The sequence below is a fragment of the Rhinolophus sinicus genome, linkage group LG03, assembly GCF_036562045.2.
Source record: "Rhinolophus sinicus isolate RSC01 linkage group LG03, ASM3656204v1, whole genome shotgun sequence".
Taxonomy (NCBI): Eukaryota; Metazoa; Chordata; class Mammalia; order Chiroptera; family Rhinolophidae; genus Rhinolophus; species Rhinolophus sinicus.
Genome location: NC_133753.1, coordinates 35,976,288 through 35,995,259, shown reverse-complemented (window position 1 = coordinate 35,995,259; position 18,972 = coordinate 35,976,288). Strand labels below are relative to the sequence as shown.

The 18,972-nt window shown below is 33.2% G+C and overlaps 1 protein-coding gene across 11 annotated transcripts in view; it reads left to right on the top strand.

Moving 5' to 3' along the window:
• KIAA0586 (KIAA0586 ortholog) overlaps positions 1 to 18,972 on the top strand; it is a 121,042-nt gene that overhangs the window by 38,263 nt on the left and 63,807 nt on the right. For 9 of the 11 annotated variants that reach the window (XM_074327420.1, XM_074327419.1, XM_074327424.1 and 6 more), the window contains 11 exons: positions 1,592 to 1,766; positions 2,553 to 2,774; positions 5,019 to 5,172; positions 7,595 to 7,762; positions 8,709 to 8,832; positions 11,606 to 11,738; positions 12,373 to 12,590; positions 13,024 to 13,096; positions 15,246 to 15,473; positions 16,374 to 16,548; positions 17,377 to 17,571. In XM_074327420.1, the coding sequence (XP_074183521.1) occupies positions 1,592 to 1,766; positions 2,553 to 2,774; positions 5,019 to 5,172; positions 7,595 to 7,762; positions 8,709 to 8,832; positions 11,606 to 11,738; positions 12,373 to 12,590; positions 13,024 to 13,096; positions 15,246 to 15,473; positions 16,374 to 16,548; positions 17,377 to 17,571 (1,865 nt within the window). Of the gene's footprint in view, positions 1 to 1,591; positions 1,767 to 2,552; positions 2,775 to 4,860; positions 4,883 to 5,018; positions 5,173 to 7,594; positions 7,763 to 8,708; positions 8,833 to 11,605; positions 11,739 to 12,372; positions 12,591 to 13,023; positions 13,097 to 15,245; positions 15,474 to 16,373; positions 16,549 to 17,376; positions 17,572 to 18,972 lie in introns of those variants that run through there. The other 2 variants (XM_019725810.2, XM_074327426.1) reach the window with 2 other exon arrangements.

The following is an 18,972-nucleotide window of genomic DNA, read 5'->3' as shown; positions in this document are numbered from 1 at the left end:
TTGGCAGAGGTCCGATTCCGCTACCTAGCTTGGTCAAACCTCACCCGGACACAGAAAATTACTTGTCAAGAATAATCTTGCCTTACCTGCTTCATAGTAGCTATTGCACATCAGGTAGGCAGTAAGGGAGCCCAGCCCCCATGCATCATGGTTCAGAGGACCCGGAGTATTTTCAGCTCTGGCTCAATCAGTATCAGGCCCAGAGCCCCCAGGGCCAGCATCACTTCCTAAGAGCCATGATCAAGGACTTGGTGATCATGACCCCAGAACAGGGAGGCCATTACTAAGACCTGGTGTCCCTCCAGCTCACCAATGGCTGTGGACTAAACGTGTGTGTCCCCAGTAATTCTTATGTTGAAACCCAACCCCCAATATGATAGGATTCAGAGGTGGGGCCTTTGGGAGGTGATTAGGTCATGAGGGTGGAGCCCCCATGGATGGGATTAGTGCCCTTATAAAAGGGACCCCAGAGCGCTCCCTTGTGCCTTCTACCATGTGAGGACACAGCAAAAAGGCAGTGACCATGAACCAGGAAGCGGGCCTTCACCAAACACTGAATTGCCTTGTACCTTGATCTTGGACTTCCCAGCTTCCAGAACTTTAAGAAATAAATTTCTGTTGTTTATAAAGCACCCATTCTATGGTACTGTGTTATAGCAGCCCGAACAGACTGAGACACCATCCAAATGAACCCTAGAAATGGTCTGACTTACACCCCAGGAAACTTGCTACATCTTGGCTACTGGTTTTGCCATAGGTGCATCCAAGACAGGTCATGGAGAGGCAGGGCCTTACATTAAATAAAAATGTGTGATCACTATGTTGTACTCCTGAAACTTCTATAATGCTGTATGTCAACTGCAATTGAAAAATGAAAAAACTATTTAAAAAAAAATCAAGAGTGGAAACCCAGCACCAGGGGATGGAGTGCATTCCTGCCTGTTTTACTTAGACTCTTTCCCCAGGGACTCTTTAGTTTTGTCAGTGGTTTATTTTGTTGTCTTCTTTAGGCCAAATGCAGAGTAAAATTGACAGTCTTTTATTTTTAGTATTTAGTTAAAATACTTTATTGCCAATATGTATCTATTTGCTAAGCTCATTTTTAATTCAAGCTCTTTATAGTGCGTTTTATGCCTGTTTTAACATACTTTGTGATATTTGTTAATTAAATCTAAATGAGCTGCAATTCAAAAAAACTGTTTTCAGCAATTTAACAATCCCTCTTGGGTTATCTTCTTTTGCGAGTAAAGCTTGGTACTTGAATTCTTAGAGCCTTTTCTGCATGTTTTAGATTTGTGCTTCTTGATTACATATCTTTGCAGTTGTGCCGTGTCTTTTTCACATGTCTTATTTTCTGAAATATTACTGCCTTCAAGCGATTATCTTCTTATTTCTTTAGCGTTTAGTCACCTGAGCCTTCCTAGATTTCATTAACCACATGATTGATAAGATGCTGATAAGGAAAACCAGGGGATTTACTTTTTTAAAAAATCAGGAAAATCTACTTACAGCAGATTACCACCACAGGTATTTCTTGAAATGGTTCAACGTAGCTTACTGAATATATTTTTACTCCTTTTTTTATTTACAGAGCTCAAAGCATGCCTGTTTTTAAGGAAGTAAAGGTACAGCTTTTAGAGGATGCAAGCACAGAAAAGGACGCTGTTGCTCTGGAGACTAGAACTTCACCCAGTGCTATTGATTCAGCTACAACTGTGGCTGCAGCAACTGCTGCCGCCATTGCAACAGCAGCTCCACTGATAAAAGTATATTTTTCTCCCCTGATATTCATTCCTAACTTCTTTGTAAAATATGAAAATATTTGTTAGGAGCTGATTCTGTAAATGGTTGTGTCCAGCTAGAGACATTGTATAGACTAGAGACATTGTATAGTTGCTCTCAATTTGAAAGAATTTTCCTGTTTGTGGTTGTGTATTACCTCCCAGGAGTTGTGATACTTACCTAACCCTCATTGCTATGATAACGCTGGAGAACCCAGGACTTTTCCCAGTTTAGCACTGAAAACATCTCATCTTGGGAACTCCTCAGTCCTGGGCAATCCAGGACAGTCGGTCATCCTTATTTTAGAGCTAGAATGGACTTTAGAAATCATGTGTGCCAACCCCCACAGTTTGTAAATGGGGAAACCGAAAAACAGGTCAGACTGAGAATACCGAGAAACAGATCCCAGAGCTAACAAACAGGTGGCAGAGCCAAGACTAGAACTCCGGACTGCTGACCTAACAGCCTGAGATTAGTGAAGTAGCAGAAGCTACTTTGTTCTGTTATTTCCTTCTTTTTAATTTCCATTTAAGTATTTTATTTCTGGCATTATAAAAATTGTATGTGGCAAATTTACTTTTTTATAAGAGAAAAGATCTACTTAGGGATAGCAATGTTGTGCCTTTTCTTTCTGTATTCTAAAAATAAAGGCATAAAAAGATTTAGAGAGTGAAATCTGGTTTGATCATTTCTCAATACCAATTGCTTTAAATAATGTTTCTAGTAATTGAGCATGTTTTTGCTATCTTTTGATATTTGTATTGTTTTAGGTGCAAAGTGATTTGGAAGCAAAAGTCAATTCTGTTACGGAATTACTCAATAAGTTACAGGAGACTGATAAACAGTTACAACGTGTCACAGAGCAGCAAACAAGCATTCAGAATAAACACGAGAAACTACACTGTCATGATCATGAAAAGCAAATGAATGTGTTTATGGAGCAGCATATTAGACATCTTGAAAAATTACAGCAACAACAAATAGATATTCAGGTATCTCTAACAAAGTCAGCACACGTCCCATGGTCTTTTGTCACTTGGATCCCCAAGCTAATATTCATTGATTATTGCAATGGCTCATTAGATTGTAACAGTTTTAGTTCCTAAATAATGATTTGCTTGTTCATCATTCTTTCCCCTCTTTGTGGAGAACTCTGCATGTTCTAGTTCAGATGTCACTTGTTCTATAAGAACTCTGCTTATAGTTGCCTTCTCCTTTTGTGGTATTTCTAATCATACCATTTAAAAAGTGCTTATATCACATTGAAATTATTTTTTTACATCAGTGTTTCTTAGCCTGGGAATGTGCATCAGAATCACTTGGAGAGCTTTATAAAAACATCTGCTGTAGCTCTCAGAGATTCTGAGACAGCAGGTCTGTGGTGGGGTCTGTGAATCAAAAGCTCTCTAATCGTTCTGATGCACACTGTGGATGAGAACCATCTGGTATACATATTGTTTCTTCAAGTAATTACTTAAATAAGTGAACCTTTTTTAGTACCTTTTGAATATGAGGCACTGAGCTCTTATAAAAAGAAGCGTTACCCTCACAAGAAGTTGATAGTATAGTTTCTTATTTATTGTGGAATTTCCAGTTCCTGGGATAATTCCCAGCACTCAGGTACTCAGTATACTTTTTTTTCTTATTAATGTGCAACTTTAAAACATGAAATTAAAATATAACACTCAGAAGAATATACAAAATACATTATAGCTGACTATATTATCACAAAGTGAACATTAATATGCTGTATTTTCAAGGCTTCTTAATAGTTTGTCTTGAGCTTTCATGTGGTTGAAGATAGTATTTTTTTTTCATAGAATTTTTTATTTGGCTACAAAATCTGACAAGAGCCTTTAGTAATAGTTTTAAATGTCTGTTAAGATTATTTTTGGATTTTAATTAATTTTTCAATTAGATTTATTGGGGTGACGTTGGTTAGTAAAATTATATAGATTCCAAGTATACAATTCTATAATACATCATCTGTATATTGCATTGTGTGCTCACCACGCAGAGCCAGTTCTCCTTCCATCACCATGTATTTGACCCCCTTTTCCTTCTTTTACCACCCTCTCCCCCCTTATGAAGATAGTATTTTTATTGGAATGATTATGGGCATGAAATGTAAAGTTTTAGTAACTACTCCATGCATAACTAAAATTGAGTGTGCAGCCTGTTACCTAGTGAGAGGCTAGATAGAGTCTTATCAGAATTCTAGTCCCAGTCTACAGATAACTGCACTCTGAGCCTTGATTTCTTAACCTAGAAAGTATGTTTTTTTGTTCAGGACAAAATGAGATAATACATTTGAAATGCATATTGATTTCTTAAGGAGAGGGTCCTGCTTATTCTGTGTTCCTGTCTGCCATTCATTTATCCTTCATTTAATAAACCCATAATTTATAGACTTTCTGATTTTGGGAGAATGGGATCTTTGGAAATTCAGACATCTTATTTATAAAGTTTATAATTACAGAGAAAGTTGAGATTTCAGTGACATACTACGTAGGTATATTAGTAGTTCAATAAATACATAATGAAATGAAATTTATTGAGTCTGTCCCATCTGTTTTATGTAGAGAGATCTTTACACATTTATAAGAATTCTATAAAACTGTGAATGTTTTTAGGTGTTTCCTTCCTAGGCATAAAACTCTTTTGAAATCAGTTGTATTAGGTGAGATATGCATACATTCCAGATATGTTAATAAATAGTGCTGAAAACTGTTGTTATTAATAGTTTCCACTTGTGTGTAAATGCATATATTATTGCTACTACTAAGTATGGCTATTATTTGAGTGCTTAGTAGCAATGGGTTTTAACCCTTACTTCAAACAAAATCATCCAGGACATAAAGATGAGATTTTTTGGTTTTGAATTATCTGGTTGAAGTAAAGGTCTAGCGCTAGGGCCCCTGGCTTCTGATCATCTCCTGCTTGTTTAAGCTCCTGAGGCATCTCTGAAGTAGGAAGGAAGAAACTGAGTTTACAATGGTTAAATAAATGATCAAGATCACACCACAGAGCTGAGCTTAATCCGGGTCTTTGTTCTGCTATATCCTTCTAGTGACGTCACTGCTACAGTGGATAGTTGCATGTAATGTACATATTTTCATTGTTTATTAAATCTAATAAATTGTTTTTAAGTCCTCTAATAAACTTCAAATGTATTTTGTCACCTAACTCTTTTCAAATGATATTTGCAATTAATAGAATAATTTTACATCTTCTAGACTCACTTCATTAGTGCTGCGCTCAAGACTAGTAGTTTTCAGCCTGTTACTATGCCTCCTCCTAGAGCAGTGGAAAAGTGTTCTGTGAAACCTGACTATTCTCATCATGGCAGCAGTAATCTATCTCCACATAGCACATTTGCTTCCAAGCAAGGTAAAAATATGTAGTTCTCTGTTAATAAAAAAAATGTCAACTATGAATTTTCTTTGTGGTATATTACTGGGATATAAAAGATTAAGTGTTTTATAAAATTAGTTCTTTTTTCAGGTGAAGTACTTTTTGGGTCATTTTGAAACTCGTTCAGTCTAGTTATGGCTCATGTCTTACTTTATGGTTTTAATTAATAACCATCATAAATTGTCAGAATCACTTATAAATTTAGAAAAGTTTTACTTATCTGCTATCAAAAATGTTTGTAATCAATTCTCCAGTTGTCTGACAAACTTAATATTTACTATATTTCTTGATTGTGTCAGGAGAAAAACCACTTGAGTGTAATTATAAAGTATTTCTAAGTAATTTCAAAGACTTAGTAATGCAAGTCTGTCTTAATAGAATTCTGAAACAAAAATCTCTGTTTATAATAACAAAGGAATACATACATAGCTTATTTGTATCAAACCTTTGGAATTTAAAATAAATGAATAAATGTGTTTCTAAATTCTTGATATATGCATAATGAATTAATGAAAATTAAGGGCTATCCCTTTAATGATATACAGACAGATCCATGTAGTACAATATCCCCAACATTTGATTTGTTAGGCTATTGTTGTATTATAGACATATTGAAGATACCTTATACTTGTGAGGTGCTTTATGTTTTACAACAAATGAGTGGTCTTTACAAAACTACTGTGGAGTAATGTGAGTCAGTTTTTAAGTTGTGAAGGGAGGAAGATGAAGCACAGAAAGGTTATGATTTGACTGGACAAGGTCACCTGGCTCTGGAGTAGGAGTGTCAGAACATACTGGGTTTCAGTATGACGTAGCTATGTGTTTTCTGTAGAAGTGGACACTTGTTTCATACTCAGTTCTGGAGAATTACTTGCCATAATTTTGTATTTTTAATAACTTAAATTTTAAAGGAAAAAGATGTGTGTTTTATTGATTGTATACTGAATTGGTTTCTTTGTGTATTTTAGTGACAGTAACAGAAATAAAAGAAAAAAATGAGTAAATTAAAAATTCAACAAATTAAACTTTACATTTTTCTGTTTCTTCTTGGGCATACATCATTTTTATGTACTTGTAGTTGTAGCATAAATATAATTTCGTACTACTTTTTAACTAGCATACCAAAAGTATTTCCTATGTTTTACATAATTATCTTTAAAATATTAAAATCACTAAAGGATAGTCAGTTGAGTGGTTAGGACTTCCTATACTTAGTGCCAGATTGTCTTAATCAGTTTTTATTGCCACAAGCAGTGTCTGGCTGTGCCATTTTCACCGCAACTTAAATAGCACTGAATAGTATCATATTGATTTTTTTTCTTATTAGCTATAAGTGTAAAATATTTATAGTCTGTATTTATTTTGATTTTTAGTGAGGATGAATTTATTTCTATATACTTGTTAATGATTTGTATATCTGATATAATTTTGATTTTATTTTTAAAATATGGGGAAGAGTAACACTCTACAATTTAAAGGTTGTTTATTTTTAATCAAGAGGCATAGAGTTTACTGTCTTCAAATTGAAATTTGAAGAAGCACACATTGATTTATGCTTGCTTAACTGTATCTTGTTATTTTTTGTTTTAGGAAATGAGTCAAAGTATGCATGATAGCTAATTGCTAATATACTTTTTCTTTTGTTTGGTGCCTATGTCGAGTGTTATTATACTCTTCTTTCCTCTTTGGTGTGTGTATACCAGTTTACCATAAACATTTTTTTTTTTTTTTTACAGTCTCAGTGTGACTTCTTTATATCCTTAGTTAACAGATTTCTGTTCAGCTAGTCTATAGCTGGCTCTCCAGGTTGCCTGTTCTGTAATTTAATTGTAATTTTAATGTGGTCATGGGAAGAGGCAAGCACAGCATTTACTTACTCTGCTATCTTGACTGAATCTTGCAGTTTAAAGGTTTTTTTTTTAATCAAGAGGCATAGAGTTTACTGTCTTCAAATTGAAATTTGAAGAAGCACACATTTATTTATGCTTGCTTAACTGTATCTTGTTTTTTTTTTGTTTTAGGAAATGAGTCAAAGTATGCATGATAGCTAATTGCTAATATACTTTTTCTTTTGTTTGGTGCCTATGTGGAGTGTTATTATACTCTTCTTTCCTCTTTGGTGTGTGTATACCAGTTTACCATAAACATTTTTTTTTTTTTTTTTTTTTTTTTACAGTCTCAGTGTGACTTCTTTATATCCTTAGTTAACAGATTTCTGTTCAGCTAGTCTATAGCTGGCTCTCCAGGTTGCCTGTTCTGTAATTTAATTGTAATTTTAATGTGGTCATGGGAAGAGGCAAGCACAGCATTTACTTACTCTGCTATCTTGACTGAATCTTGCAGTTTAAAGGTTTTTTAAAAAATAAGTTAATTTTTTTTCCTTTATTTTCTTTTAAAGTACCTTCAAGAGAGATTGAAGATAGGGGTTTTGATAAACAGACATCTCCTTTGGAGACACCAGCACCTCGCAGGTTTGCTCCTGTACCTATTTCAAAGGATGGTAAAATATCAAAGAGGGAAAATCCTGGGGAAGAAAAGGAAAATATGGAGATGTCAGGTCATACAGGTAATAAAGCAATTATTATTAGTACCCACTACTTTTATTAGACCTATATCAAATTAGTAACAGATTTCAACACTCATGATTTATAATTTTCTGATGTGCCTCATAGTAATTAAAGTAGAAACTCTATTTTTAATATTTTTCTTTAAGTGATACTTACTGGGCAAATCAAGCTTCTTTAGATTCTTCATAGAAGGAATTAGAGATATGAATTTATAATTACATTCTGATTATCTTCTATCTTATTACTTAAACCTTTAATGAACAAATTTCTTTTAATAAATAAAAAATAATGCTTTGCTGATCATTTTGTAGCATGTTTCCTTATATTGTTTTTAGGTGTGAATTTCAATAGTAAAACTCAGAGAAATTTAACATTTATTACTGTATTCAGTAGGAAAAAGTACTTATATATTAATTTTTATAAATGACCGGAAATAATTAAGACCCTTAAATATAGTCCTTCTAGTAAAATATAGTCCTAGTAAAAGTGACGTGTTAGGTATAAGCTTTTATTTTTGTAATTATTTAAATGCATTCAAATCTTGTCTTGGACACATTTAAGGAGTTTTAAGGAATTAAAAAAATAATAAAATCTTTAAAAAACCAACTTCACCAAAAAAAAAAAAAAAAAAAAGTTGTTAATATAGTCTCATTAAAGATGAGGCTAAAGGATAGATTGAACTAATAGTTGATATGTAGAAAATATTTCTTCTTCAAATGCTCTTTTCTAGTGATGGAAATAAACTTAGGCCTAAACTTTTACTGATATAGTTTTCATGAGTTATAAATATTTAGTTTTATTTGATGAGTGTACTTATAGCCTGCATTGTAGAGTGAATTGAATAGATTATCATCATAAGAAACTAGTACAACTATACGTGAGATGTTATATAAGAGAAAAATGAATTGGTACTTGGAAAATGATACTATATTTCTTTTATTCTAGGGAATGTAAGACTATTGGAACAAATTTTGAATAACCAAGATTCTTTGACAAGAATAAGTGAATCTTCAGACAAAACCTCACTAATTAGGTCAAAAATAGAATGGAATCCTGAGAGGAGAGAGAGGTAAAATCAAGAGATTTGAATAAAAGATAGATTGAAAAAAGCCGTGTTCATATTTATAAAATTTCTTTAGGAATTTAATAAATTTATAACATTGCTTTTGAAAATCATCTTAGATTTAGTTACTATTTTCTTCTGCTAATATATCTTCCCCCTTTAATATAAATGTAAAATGAATATATCTCATTTTCTTAAAATGCAGATTGATTAGTTCCTAATAAATGCAGAGTATTCATTTCTGATGAAATGGTATCTGGGATTTGCTTCAAAAATAATACAATGCAGGGTAGGGGTAACTGGGTTGAAGGATAAATAAAATGAGGACAGCCATGAGTTAATGATTACTGTAATTAAATATAGAGTAGGATATATATGGAGGTCATTATAACTTTCTGCTTTTGTGTATGTTCGAAATTTTACATAATAAAAAGTTTTAAAAAAATTAAGTAAACCTAGTCAAAGATAATTTTATTTATTTTGAATGTCATTAAAACTACAGTAATAAAAACTAAATTAGCCACATTTTGAGTAACTTCATGTGGAGACATTGTACATTTTAGTCCATTAACATTTAATGTAACTCTGATAAAGTCTATGTGTTCTGTGTTGCTGTTTTCTGTATATCTTAAGTCTTTTTTTCTATACTTTTCCTCCATAATGCCTTCTTTTGTATTAAATAGGTATTTTCTAGTATAACATTTTAATTCCCTTGTTTCTTCTGCTATATTTTTTGAGTTATTTTTTTTAGTGATGTCCCAGGGATTACAATTAAATTTTAATTTAAAACAATCTAGTTAGGGTTAATACCAATTTAATTTTAATAGGATTCAAAAACTTTGCTCAAATATGGGTTTATTCCCACCCCCTATCTTTCTGCTATTGTACAAATTACATATTTATACATTATAACCCCATCTCTACAGCTTGATAATTATTGCTTTATGAGTTGTCTTTTAAATCAGAGAGAAGAAAAAGTTTATAAACAAAAATAAAGCTTATGCTGTCTTTACCTAAATAGTTAACCTTTACCCAGTACTCTTTATTTCTTCACATGGATTTGAGTTAGTGTCTCAGTGTCCTTTTATAAAAAAACCTCCCTTTAGTATTTTCTGTAGTGATGAAGTCTCTCAGTTTATCTGGGGATGTCTTTATTTTTTACTTTTGAAGGAGAGTTTTGCTGGATATAGAATTTTTGTTGATATTCTTTTTCTTTCAGCACTTTGAATATGTCCTCTCACTGCCTTCTGGACTCCTGGTTTCTGAGAAGTAAAATGTTACTCTTTTAGAGGAATCTTTGTATATGATGAGTCATTTTTCTCTCCTTGCCTTCAAGATTTTCCCTTTGTCTTAGGGATTTGACAGTTTGACTATGACGTGTCTAAGTATGGATCTCTGAATTTATCCCACTTGGAGTCTGTTGAGCTTCTTGGATGAGTGGATTAATATTCACTAAATTTGGGAAGTTTTTGATTGTTATTTCCTTATATAATTAAATAGTGCACATGACCTTTTTCTTCTCTCCTAGGACTATGTTGTATGTTGGTGTGCTTGATGATGGCCCACAGGTGTCTTAATTTTTTTCATTCTCTTTTCTCTCAGTTCCACAGACTGGAGAATCTCAGTTAACCCATCTTAATTAAGTTCACTGATTTTTTTTCTTCTGCCAACTCCAATATTCTGTTTAACCTTTAACCTCCAGTGAATTTTACATTTCAGTTATTGTATTTTTCAACTCCAGAATTTGTATTGGATCCTTTTCAAAAAAAAAAAAGTTTCTATTTTGATTGCTATTCTCGATTTGATGAGACTTCATTCTTATACTTTCCTTTGATTTTTTGAGCATAGCTTCGTTTAGCAATTGTCTAATAAGTCCAACATTAGGGGTTCCTCAGGGACTGTTCCTGTTGGTTATGCTTCTGCCTGTGTCTGAGCTATACTTTCCTGTTCTCTGTGTGTCTTACAACTTTTTGTTGAAAATTGGACATTTAAAATAATATAAAGTGGCAATTCTGGAAATCAGATGCTTCTTCCTCTACCCTACAGGGTTTGTTGTTGTTCTTGATACTCTTTCCTGGACTAATTCTGTAAAGTCTCTATTCTTTGTCATGTGCAGCAAGTCTTTATTTGGTTAGCTGAGTCTGCTGAGTCGAAAGTGATTTCCTTAACTACCTTGAACGATTAAGTCTCTCTCTCTTTGCCAAATGGCTGTGTGTGTGTGGGGGTGGGGTGGGTGTGGGGGGTGGGTGTGTGTGTTTTGGAGCACACTTTCAGTGCTCCGGCAGTTTATAAATCTCTCTTAGCCTTAACTTTCTACTTGCACAGAGTCCCAAGGTCAGTTCTTACTGAGTCAGTTCTTACTGAGAGTTTTCTTGATTAATGTTCCTCAGGTTTGTAAGCCTCTGTTTAATTTTCAGAGTTCTTCAAAAGCAGTTTTTGACTACTTTTGTTAGTGTTTTCTTTGTTCTTCTGCAGGAGTGGATTTTTAGAGGTTCTTACTCAACCATTTTGGAAGTGCTTCTTCACGTTAGCTTCTTCAGAGTAAAACCTTGCTCATCTCTTCCTATTATGCCTAAACCTGTCTGGTCTGAGCAGTTTTGTCTCCTATGATTTTCTGTGTTACATATGTTTAATCATATAATTGATTAATTTCATTGTATACTTTTAATAGGACACTATTTAGAATTCACATAACTAAGAATGTATCAAAGATTTGTGTAATCAAATGTTTTCTGAACTTATGACAATTTAGGAAACTTTATTTTTTAATCTTTTACAGCATTGATACTCTGTTCTCTCAAAAATTTCCTTCCTGTGATGAACCAGGAACAGCTAAAGTGACTGTGCAGAAGTCTGATGATGTTCTTCATGATCTTGGCCAAAAGAAAAAAGAAACAAATGGCGTACTCCAGGTAAAGAGGGAACACGATATTGAAATTGATTAGTAAAGGAAAAAATTTTGAAGAAATAAAAAAGTTATCAAGACAGAAAGCAAGAAGAAAGGTGAAGACAAAGCACTGAAAAAACAAACAAACCAAAAACCATGTGAACCCAGTCTGTTCTCTTTACAAAACTTTTCCAGAAGCATTTACCAAGTGATTTCTACTTCCTCCTCCTTGGCTAGGACTGAGCTATATGTCCTTTCTAGTTTTTCAGCTTCTGTTGGAGAGAAAGGAAGGGGGAGAGGGAACTGCAGATGGCTCTTCTTTATCGAGTTTACAATGTTTGCCATGCCTACCTAGAGCCAACCTTTTCTTATTTTGTTTTAGCTTTCTTTACCAGGTATAGCTTTTATTGGCCACTGGTCTGCCTATCACCGCTGTGGACTTCCCAGCCCTATTTCACTTACCATTCACATTAATACTTCTAAATAGAAAGAAACCTTAATTTCCAAGCATTCTTCTATAGCTCTTTTATTTGACAAATTGAGTCCTTACAATATATTGGCATAGTGTATGGCACCAACTATATATAATAGCTCTTCTTTGGATTAAAATAATAATGAGAGCTTTACATGGTAACATTTCTGACTTTTTTTCTTTTAAGCCAAAAGAATCTCTGATCATGTCGAGGCTTGCTGATCTTTCACAGAATTCCATTAAGCTTCAAACAACCAGTACGAGATCCATATTGAAAGATGCTGAGAAGATTTTGAGAGGAGTACAAAACAATAAAAAAGTACTTGAAGAAAACCTTGAAGCTATTATTCGTGCTAAGGATGGAGCTGCCATGTATTCGTTTATCAATGCTCTGTCTTCCAACAGGTGAGAAGGATGTTGGTATCCCAAGGTTATTTATGAAACTACCAGTTTTACAGGCTTTCTTAATATTTTTTCTATGCCATTCATTTTGCCTAGTGTATTTTAATGTTTAGAAAAGGTTTTTTATGGTCTTTGATGATGTGGACTTACTATAAAGTTGAAAGTTGGACCTACACATGTTGCTATTACTTTTACAGATGTGAATTTTCCTTTTATGTTTCTCTCTTTTGTATTTATATTCTGGGATCTACATGTGTTTTTCAGATACCCTTCAAACAGTTGATGAAAATTAATAACATTGGTTTTTTTCCTTTTCAGATGAAGTGTATTTGGCTACACAGTAGATTCAAAACTGAATAAGAGATCTGATCCAGGTCCTGTTCTCAAGATGTTAAATGCTAATTTAAGAAAACTTTCTTTTTTTTCTCTTTTGTAGAGAGATGTCAGAGAAAATTCGGATCAGAAAGACAGTAGATGAGTGGATTAAAACTATTTCTGCAGAAATTCAGGTAGATATCGGAAAAAATAGAATTAAATGAATTCTCAGGAGATAACATTGTTTCCAATTTATAAGTATTATACTTATTCTCATAATATTCTTTGTATAAGTCCACTTATAATTCTTAATTTCACTCTGTCACTATATTTACTTAGTAATAAATTTCATTTCACTTAATAAATGCTTTGTCTCATAAACTATATTACGCCTCTTATCTGGCAAATTGTTGGACAATAACTAAAAAACTGGGTGTTTGAAAGAAAATTTTTAAAAAGCATTGAGAAAAGAAAGCAGTATACTTACAAAATGTTTTAAGATGGCCGATTTAGAAGCACTGGCTTACGAAAGTAAATTTTATACCAAAGTTATTTAAAGGGAAAATACCCCACAAGATTTCTAAGGTTACTGAGTTTACAGAGGTCACATCCAGGTATATCTTCAGACATTAGCAATGCAAAAATTTAGGAGAGTTATTTCTATTAGGGTGTCAATAATTTAAAGGAAATTCTTAAAATTTTATATATTTGAGGCAACAGAAGTAGACAGGGTAGCACTGTTATTTTTATCTTGAGGTGCAAAGTGTTTTTTTCCCTGACTGTAAGATGTGTGTATATGCTTACAGTGGTAGAAAGATGAAGTGTCCATTCAATTTTCACAGCAGTAAACAGTGAAATATATTTTTACACTTTGTTGTTTAAGAATATATATTTCTAATGTGGTTGTGAAGAATTTATATTAGTTACTATATCATGCACCAGAAAAAAGCAGAAGACTTGGAGATCAGCTCTGGCTCTGCAGAGACTTAGCAATATATGAGATGTGATAAAAAACTATGGTGAATGTTTAAATTATAAAAAAAAATTATTACAGTAAGACACATGGTCATTAATCCCCCTCGAAATACTCCCCCTCTCTTTGAACACGCTTATCCCATCGTTCTTGCCACTTTCTGAAGCAGTTCTGGAAGTCCTCTTTCATGAGTGTCTTTAGTTGTGCTGTTGTGGTTGCGCTGTTGTGGTTGCCTTGATGTCCTGAATCATTTTGACTTTTCGGAAGAGCCAGAAGTCGCAGGGTGCCAGATCCAGTGAATAAGGTGGATGAGGACACACCATAATGTTTTTATTTGACAGAAATTACTGTATACTAGAAGTGATGTGTGACATGGAGCGTTGTCATGATGGAGGATTATTTACGTTACTTTAAAACACACCTTCTCTCAACTGGAGCTCATACCCGACTGCACTGAACAAATTGAAACTTGTCACACACTGTTACTAAGGTTCAACATGCTGCTTCCCATATTGAAGATCCCTGCCTTCCAGTTGGATGGCACTCGCAGCAGCATTCCCCATATTTATTGATCACAACAGAAAGGCTCCGTGTCACACATCGCTTCTGGAATGGCAGTTTCTGTCAAATAAAAACATTACGGTGTGTCCTCATCCACCTTATTCACCGAATCTAGCACTGTGCGACTTCTGGCTCTTCCCCAAAGTCAAAATGGTTCAGGACATTGAGGCAGCCACGACAGAGCAACTAAAGACACTCACAAAAGAGGCCCTCCAGAACTGCTTCAGACAGTGGCAAGAACTATGGCATACATGTGTTTGAAGCAAGGGGGAGTATTTTGAGGGGAATTAATGGCAATGTGTCTTTTACTGTGACACATTTTTTTATTTACACATTCACCATATTGTTTGATCACACCTTGTATGTCACTCTATTACTGTGGATTCCATACAAAATATATTTGTTTAAACCTTGAAGCAACTTTAATTTATAAATATATATTTCAGAGTTTTATTACAAAGTTGTTTACTCTTTTGGAAACTTTTTTAAATTTAATTTTTGAATAGTTTCTACAATCGTATGGTTCAAACATCAAAAAGTGTAAAAAGGTCTATAATGAAAAGTTGCCCTCCTACCTCTGAGCATCATCTACTGTTTCTCCTTCGTCCTACTCCATAAGAAACCAGTCTGTTTAGTTTCTTTTTCTTCTAGAGAATTTTTATTCATATGTAAGCCAATATCATTTATAAAGCATTTAAAAATGCTAAACTATATTTCTATTACAGAAGAAAATAAATTCTAATACTTTTGATGTGGAAGAATTACTACTTGAATAGATTTTAAGTAATTTTTCTTTTGGTTATGTTAAGGATGAACTGGCAAGGAATGATTATGAACAAAAGAGATTTGATCAGAAGAATCAAAGGACCAAGAAAACTTACAATTTGAGGAAAGATATTAAAACCAATAAGCAAGACAAAACAGTAAATAATTCTGTAATTCCAAAAAAGCATTCTCAAAAACAAAAAGAGGAGTATTTTAGAAATCTACCTGTGAGGAGCATGCCTGCTTCAAGCTTACAGAAAGAGACAAAAGAAGTAAGATCCTACTCTGCTTTTGTGGCATAAATGTTACATTGTTACTGATTATTTCCTTTATGATATAAATAATGAAGTGAATATGAAAATGTTAAAAATAGGAAAGACTATACAAATATAAACTATCTTTAAATTATTGATTTTTAGTGTTTTGGATATCCATAATGTGGAAAGCACTGCACAAAATACATAATTCCTTCTGAGATCTCACACGTAGAATCGCAGTATTTTAGTTAAAGCAGGTATATCTAGAGGTCATCTAGTCTAAAAATTAGTAGTTCATGGTACTCAAAATTGTATTTCATCTTTGTAGTGTATATGTATGTAATATATTATTTGTTTAGTGCCTAGTGATTATGAGGCATGGTACTAGATGCTACGGAGGGAATGTTTTGGCTGCTCTAACTAGGCTGTAACTTTCTTACTGCTAAACATGGATTTTGGGTCAGGTTAATAAAGTACCTAATTCAATGCTTAGCACTTAGTAGATGTTCAATAAATGCTACTTTTCTGTGGCGTTTAGATTATGATTGAAGTGGTGGCATCAGGAATGTAGAAAAGCATTTAAAAACTTCATTTATGGTTATTGTACTTGAATGTAATATATAAAATGTATCTAAACCTTACTTTTGTCACTGAAACTATTCTTAGTAGTGTAAGAATCTTCATGTTTCTTGGGTGGATGATTTTTATATTTAATTTTCATGCTTTTGAAAACTATAAAACTTTCAAACTATAGCTTGAAAACTATATCCAGAATTTAAAAGCCATTGAAAATAGAGGACTTTTCTGACCTGATCATTCTTATTATAGTACTTAAACTGGCAAAGGAAGCTTTAGAAAAATGAGATAAGTGTTTAATGATTATTGCTGGTGAGTTGAATAACTTTGTGTTCTTAGGATTTTTTGAAAGCAACAACGGTGACACAAGATGAAAATTGTATGTTACAAATTTATGGAAAACCAGTTTATCAGGGCCATCGCAGCACTCTTAAAAAAGGACCGTATCTCAGATTTAATTCCCCATCTCCTAAGTCCAAACCACAGAGACCAAAAGTAATAGAACGAGTTAAAGGTAAGGAACCTCATTTTTTTGTGGTAAACCTCATATTTTATGGCATGAGTTAAATATATAAAGTTTAATTTTTGCTTTTTATTTATTATAAATACAGATGAAATTATATAAGGTTAGGGATGGAAAAAAATTCCTTCTAAAAGAGTAGAAAAAAATAGACCTGACTCAAGGCACAAGGTAGGACTAAATGGGGAAAAAATAGGATTAGATGGTATCTAATAGATAAAGCGTGGTAAAATTTGCATTTATGAGATGATGAGTCTTGAACAATTTAAACCATAATCTAGGGAAAGTAGACATTTTCTTGAAGACATTGGTCCATCTTATTCTTTATGAACAAAAAGGTCAGCCATATGCTGTGTATTATTATAAAAGTGCTTATGTTTGTTCTCAAAGAGCCATAGGTAGCAAAAGTGAAAAATTTTTATGATACTTTTGTACACAACTGAAAGTATCTTCACTTATCACTGTGTGTTTTGACTCACAGCTACCACATCACTAGTATTTTTAAATATAACTGTTGGAAAGTTTTATTGGAACATAGCTACCCTCATTTATTTATGTATTATCTACGACTGCTTTCATGTTACAATGGCAGAATTGAGATGTTGCAATGGAGGCCACATGGCCCGCGAGACTAAAATATTTACTAACTAGCTATGTAAGAAAAAGTTTGCCAACCCCTGGTTTCTTTGTTACTTCTATTTGGGGGCACTGTAACTTTATTATATAGAAGGAGATCTTTCTGTGAAGAAGAGTTGTGTATTTCTAGATGTCTGGATAATAGATGTTCAAACAATATTTAAAAATATCCGATGGTTATTACAGGCACTAAAGTGAAGTCAATAAGAACACAAACTGATTTTTATGTAACAAAACCTAAGAAGATAGATTCTAAACTGAAACATTCTGTTACTACGCTGCCTCCTGGTGATCAGCAGTATTTGTTCAGCCCAAGCAGAGAAATGCCTACTCTTTCAGGTACACTGGAAGGTCATCTGATTCCGATGGCAATTCTTTTAGGTAAGATCCAACACAATATAGAGGGTAAATTTAAAATTCTCATTAGCAGTAGCAGAACTTACAGAATGGTGCTGACACAATCGTCACCTACCTTTTCCTTTATTGTTTATCTTGGTGGATAGGGCTTCAGAATGGGTAATAGCACTCTTTGACATGATGGGTTTCTGCTATAGTTTCACTCATAGGAAACATCCATTTGGTATTATAAAATACATTGCTGTAGATGAAGTGAAATTTTTAAAATGTTTAGACATGTCACAGACATTCATAAAATTAAAGAATTCAAGAATTTTGATGCGTGTAATATCCTCCTGTCTTAGGGGAAGTACTTAAAAGTACCTTTTATGTACTTTTGAACTATTTGCTGTGATAAGCAAATATTGTGTGGTTGTGTATTCTAAGCCAAGAGTTGGTTATTTACTTATTTGGGGTCTCTCAGGCTCATCATTGTAAAAATTGTTTAAATCGTTTTTGCTTTCACTAGCTCTTCAAATCTAGTTAGCTATTTTTTTCTTTTAGTGCCATTGCTATTTTCCCTTAACTTTGATGACTAATTTAAATACTAATATTTTTCAACATGAGAGAATTTTTATTTTTTATTTTTATATTAAATATATTAAATTATATAATAAATAATAAATTATATTAAATATATTTTATATTTGTTTTAATTTTTTATATTATGGGTTAATGGCATGTCAGTTTGGTAGCTAATGTCTGTTCAAACATGCTTTCCACTAATATAATAGCTAATACTTATAAAGTCCTTACTGTGTGCCAGGTACAGATCTAAGCACCTTACAGATATTAATTTATTTAATCAACCTTATAAAACACATGGTAATATACCAATTTTATAGATGAATAAACCAAGACACAGAGGAGTTAAGTAATTTGCCAAAGGCTACATACTTAGAGTGGAGCCAAGATTCAAAACCAGGCCGCCTCGCTTTATATAGAGTCTGTGCTTTTAATGAGTGCACTGTATTGTCCCTCTTTACTTGGAAATACAGGAAAAAAGTTGAGCTTTTGAAGTGAAAACTAACAAGTTTTTGACAGCTATGATAGTTAACAAATAGTTGCCCTACCTGCTGTTTTTTTGGTAGTCGAACAATATTTTGTTGTTGGTTTCATTTCTGTTCATTGTTGCTCTATGAAGATTTGAAAATAAAAACAATACAATATAATACAATACATTTTAGCCTTGGCAAATTATGTGTTTCTAAACCTGTTTCCCCAACTGTAAAATGTGGATAATATACCTCATAGGATTATTTTAAGGATTAAATTAGATAGTGTATGTGAAGTGTGTAGTACATATGAGTGCCAAATAAATCAGTCATTGCTGAGAGGATGACATGGTATGTTGACAATGGTGATGATAGAAGGAATGGTGATTAC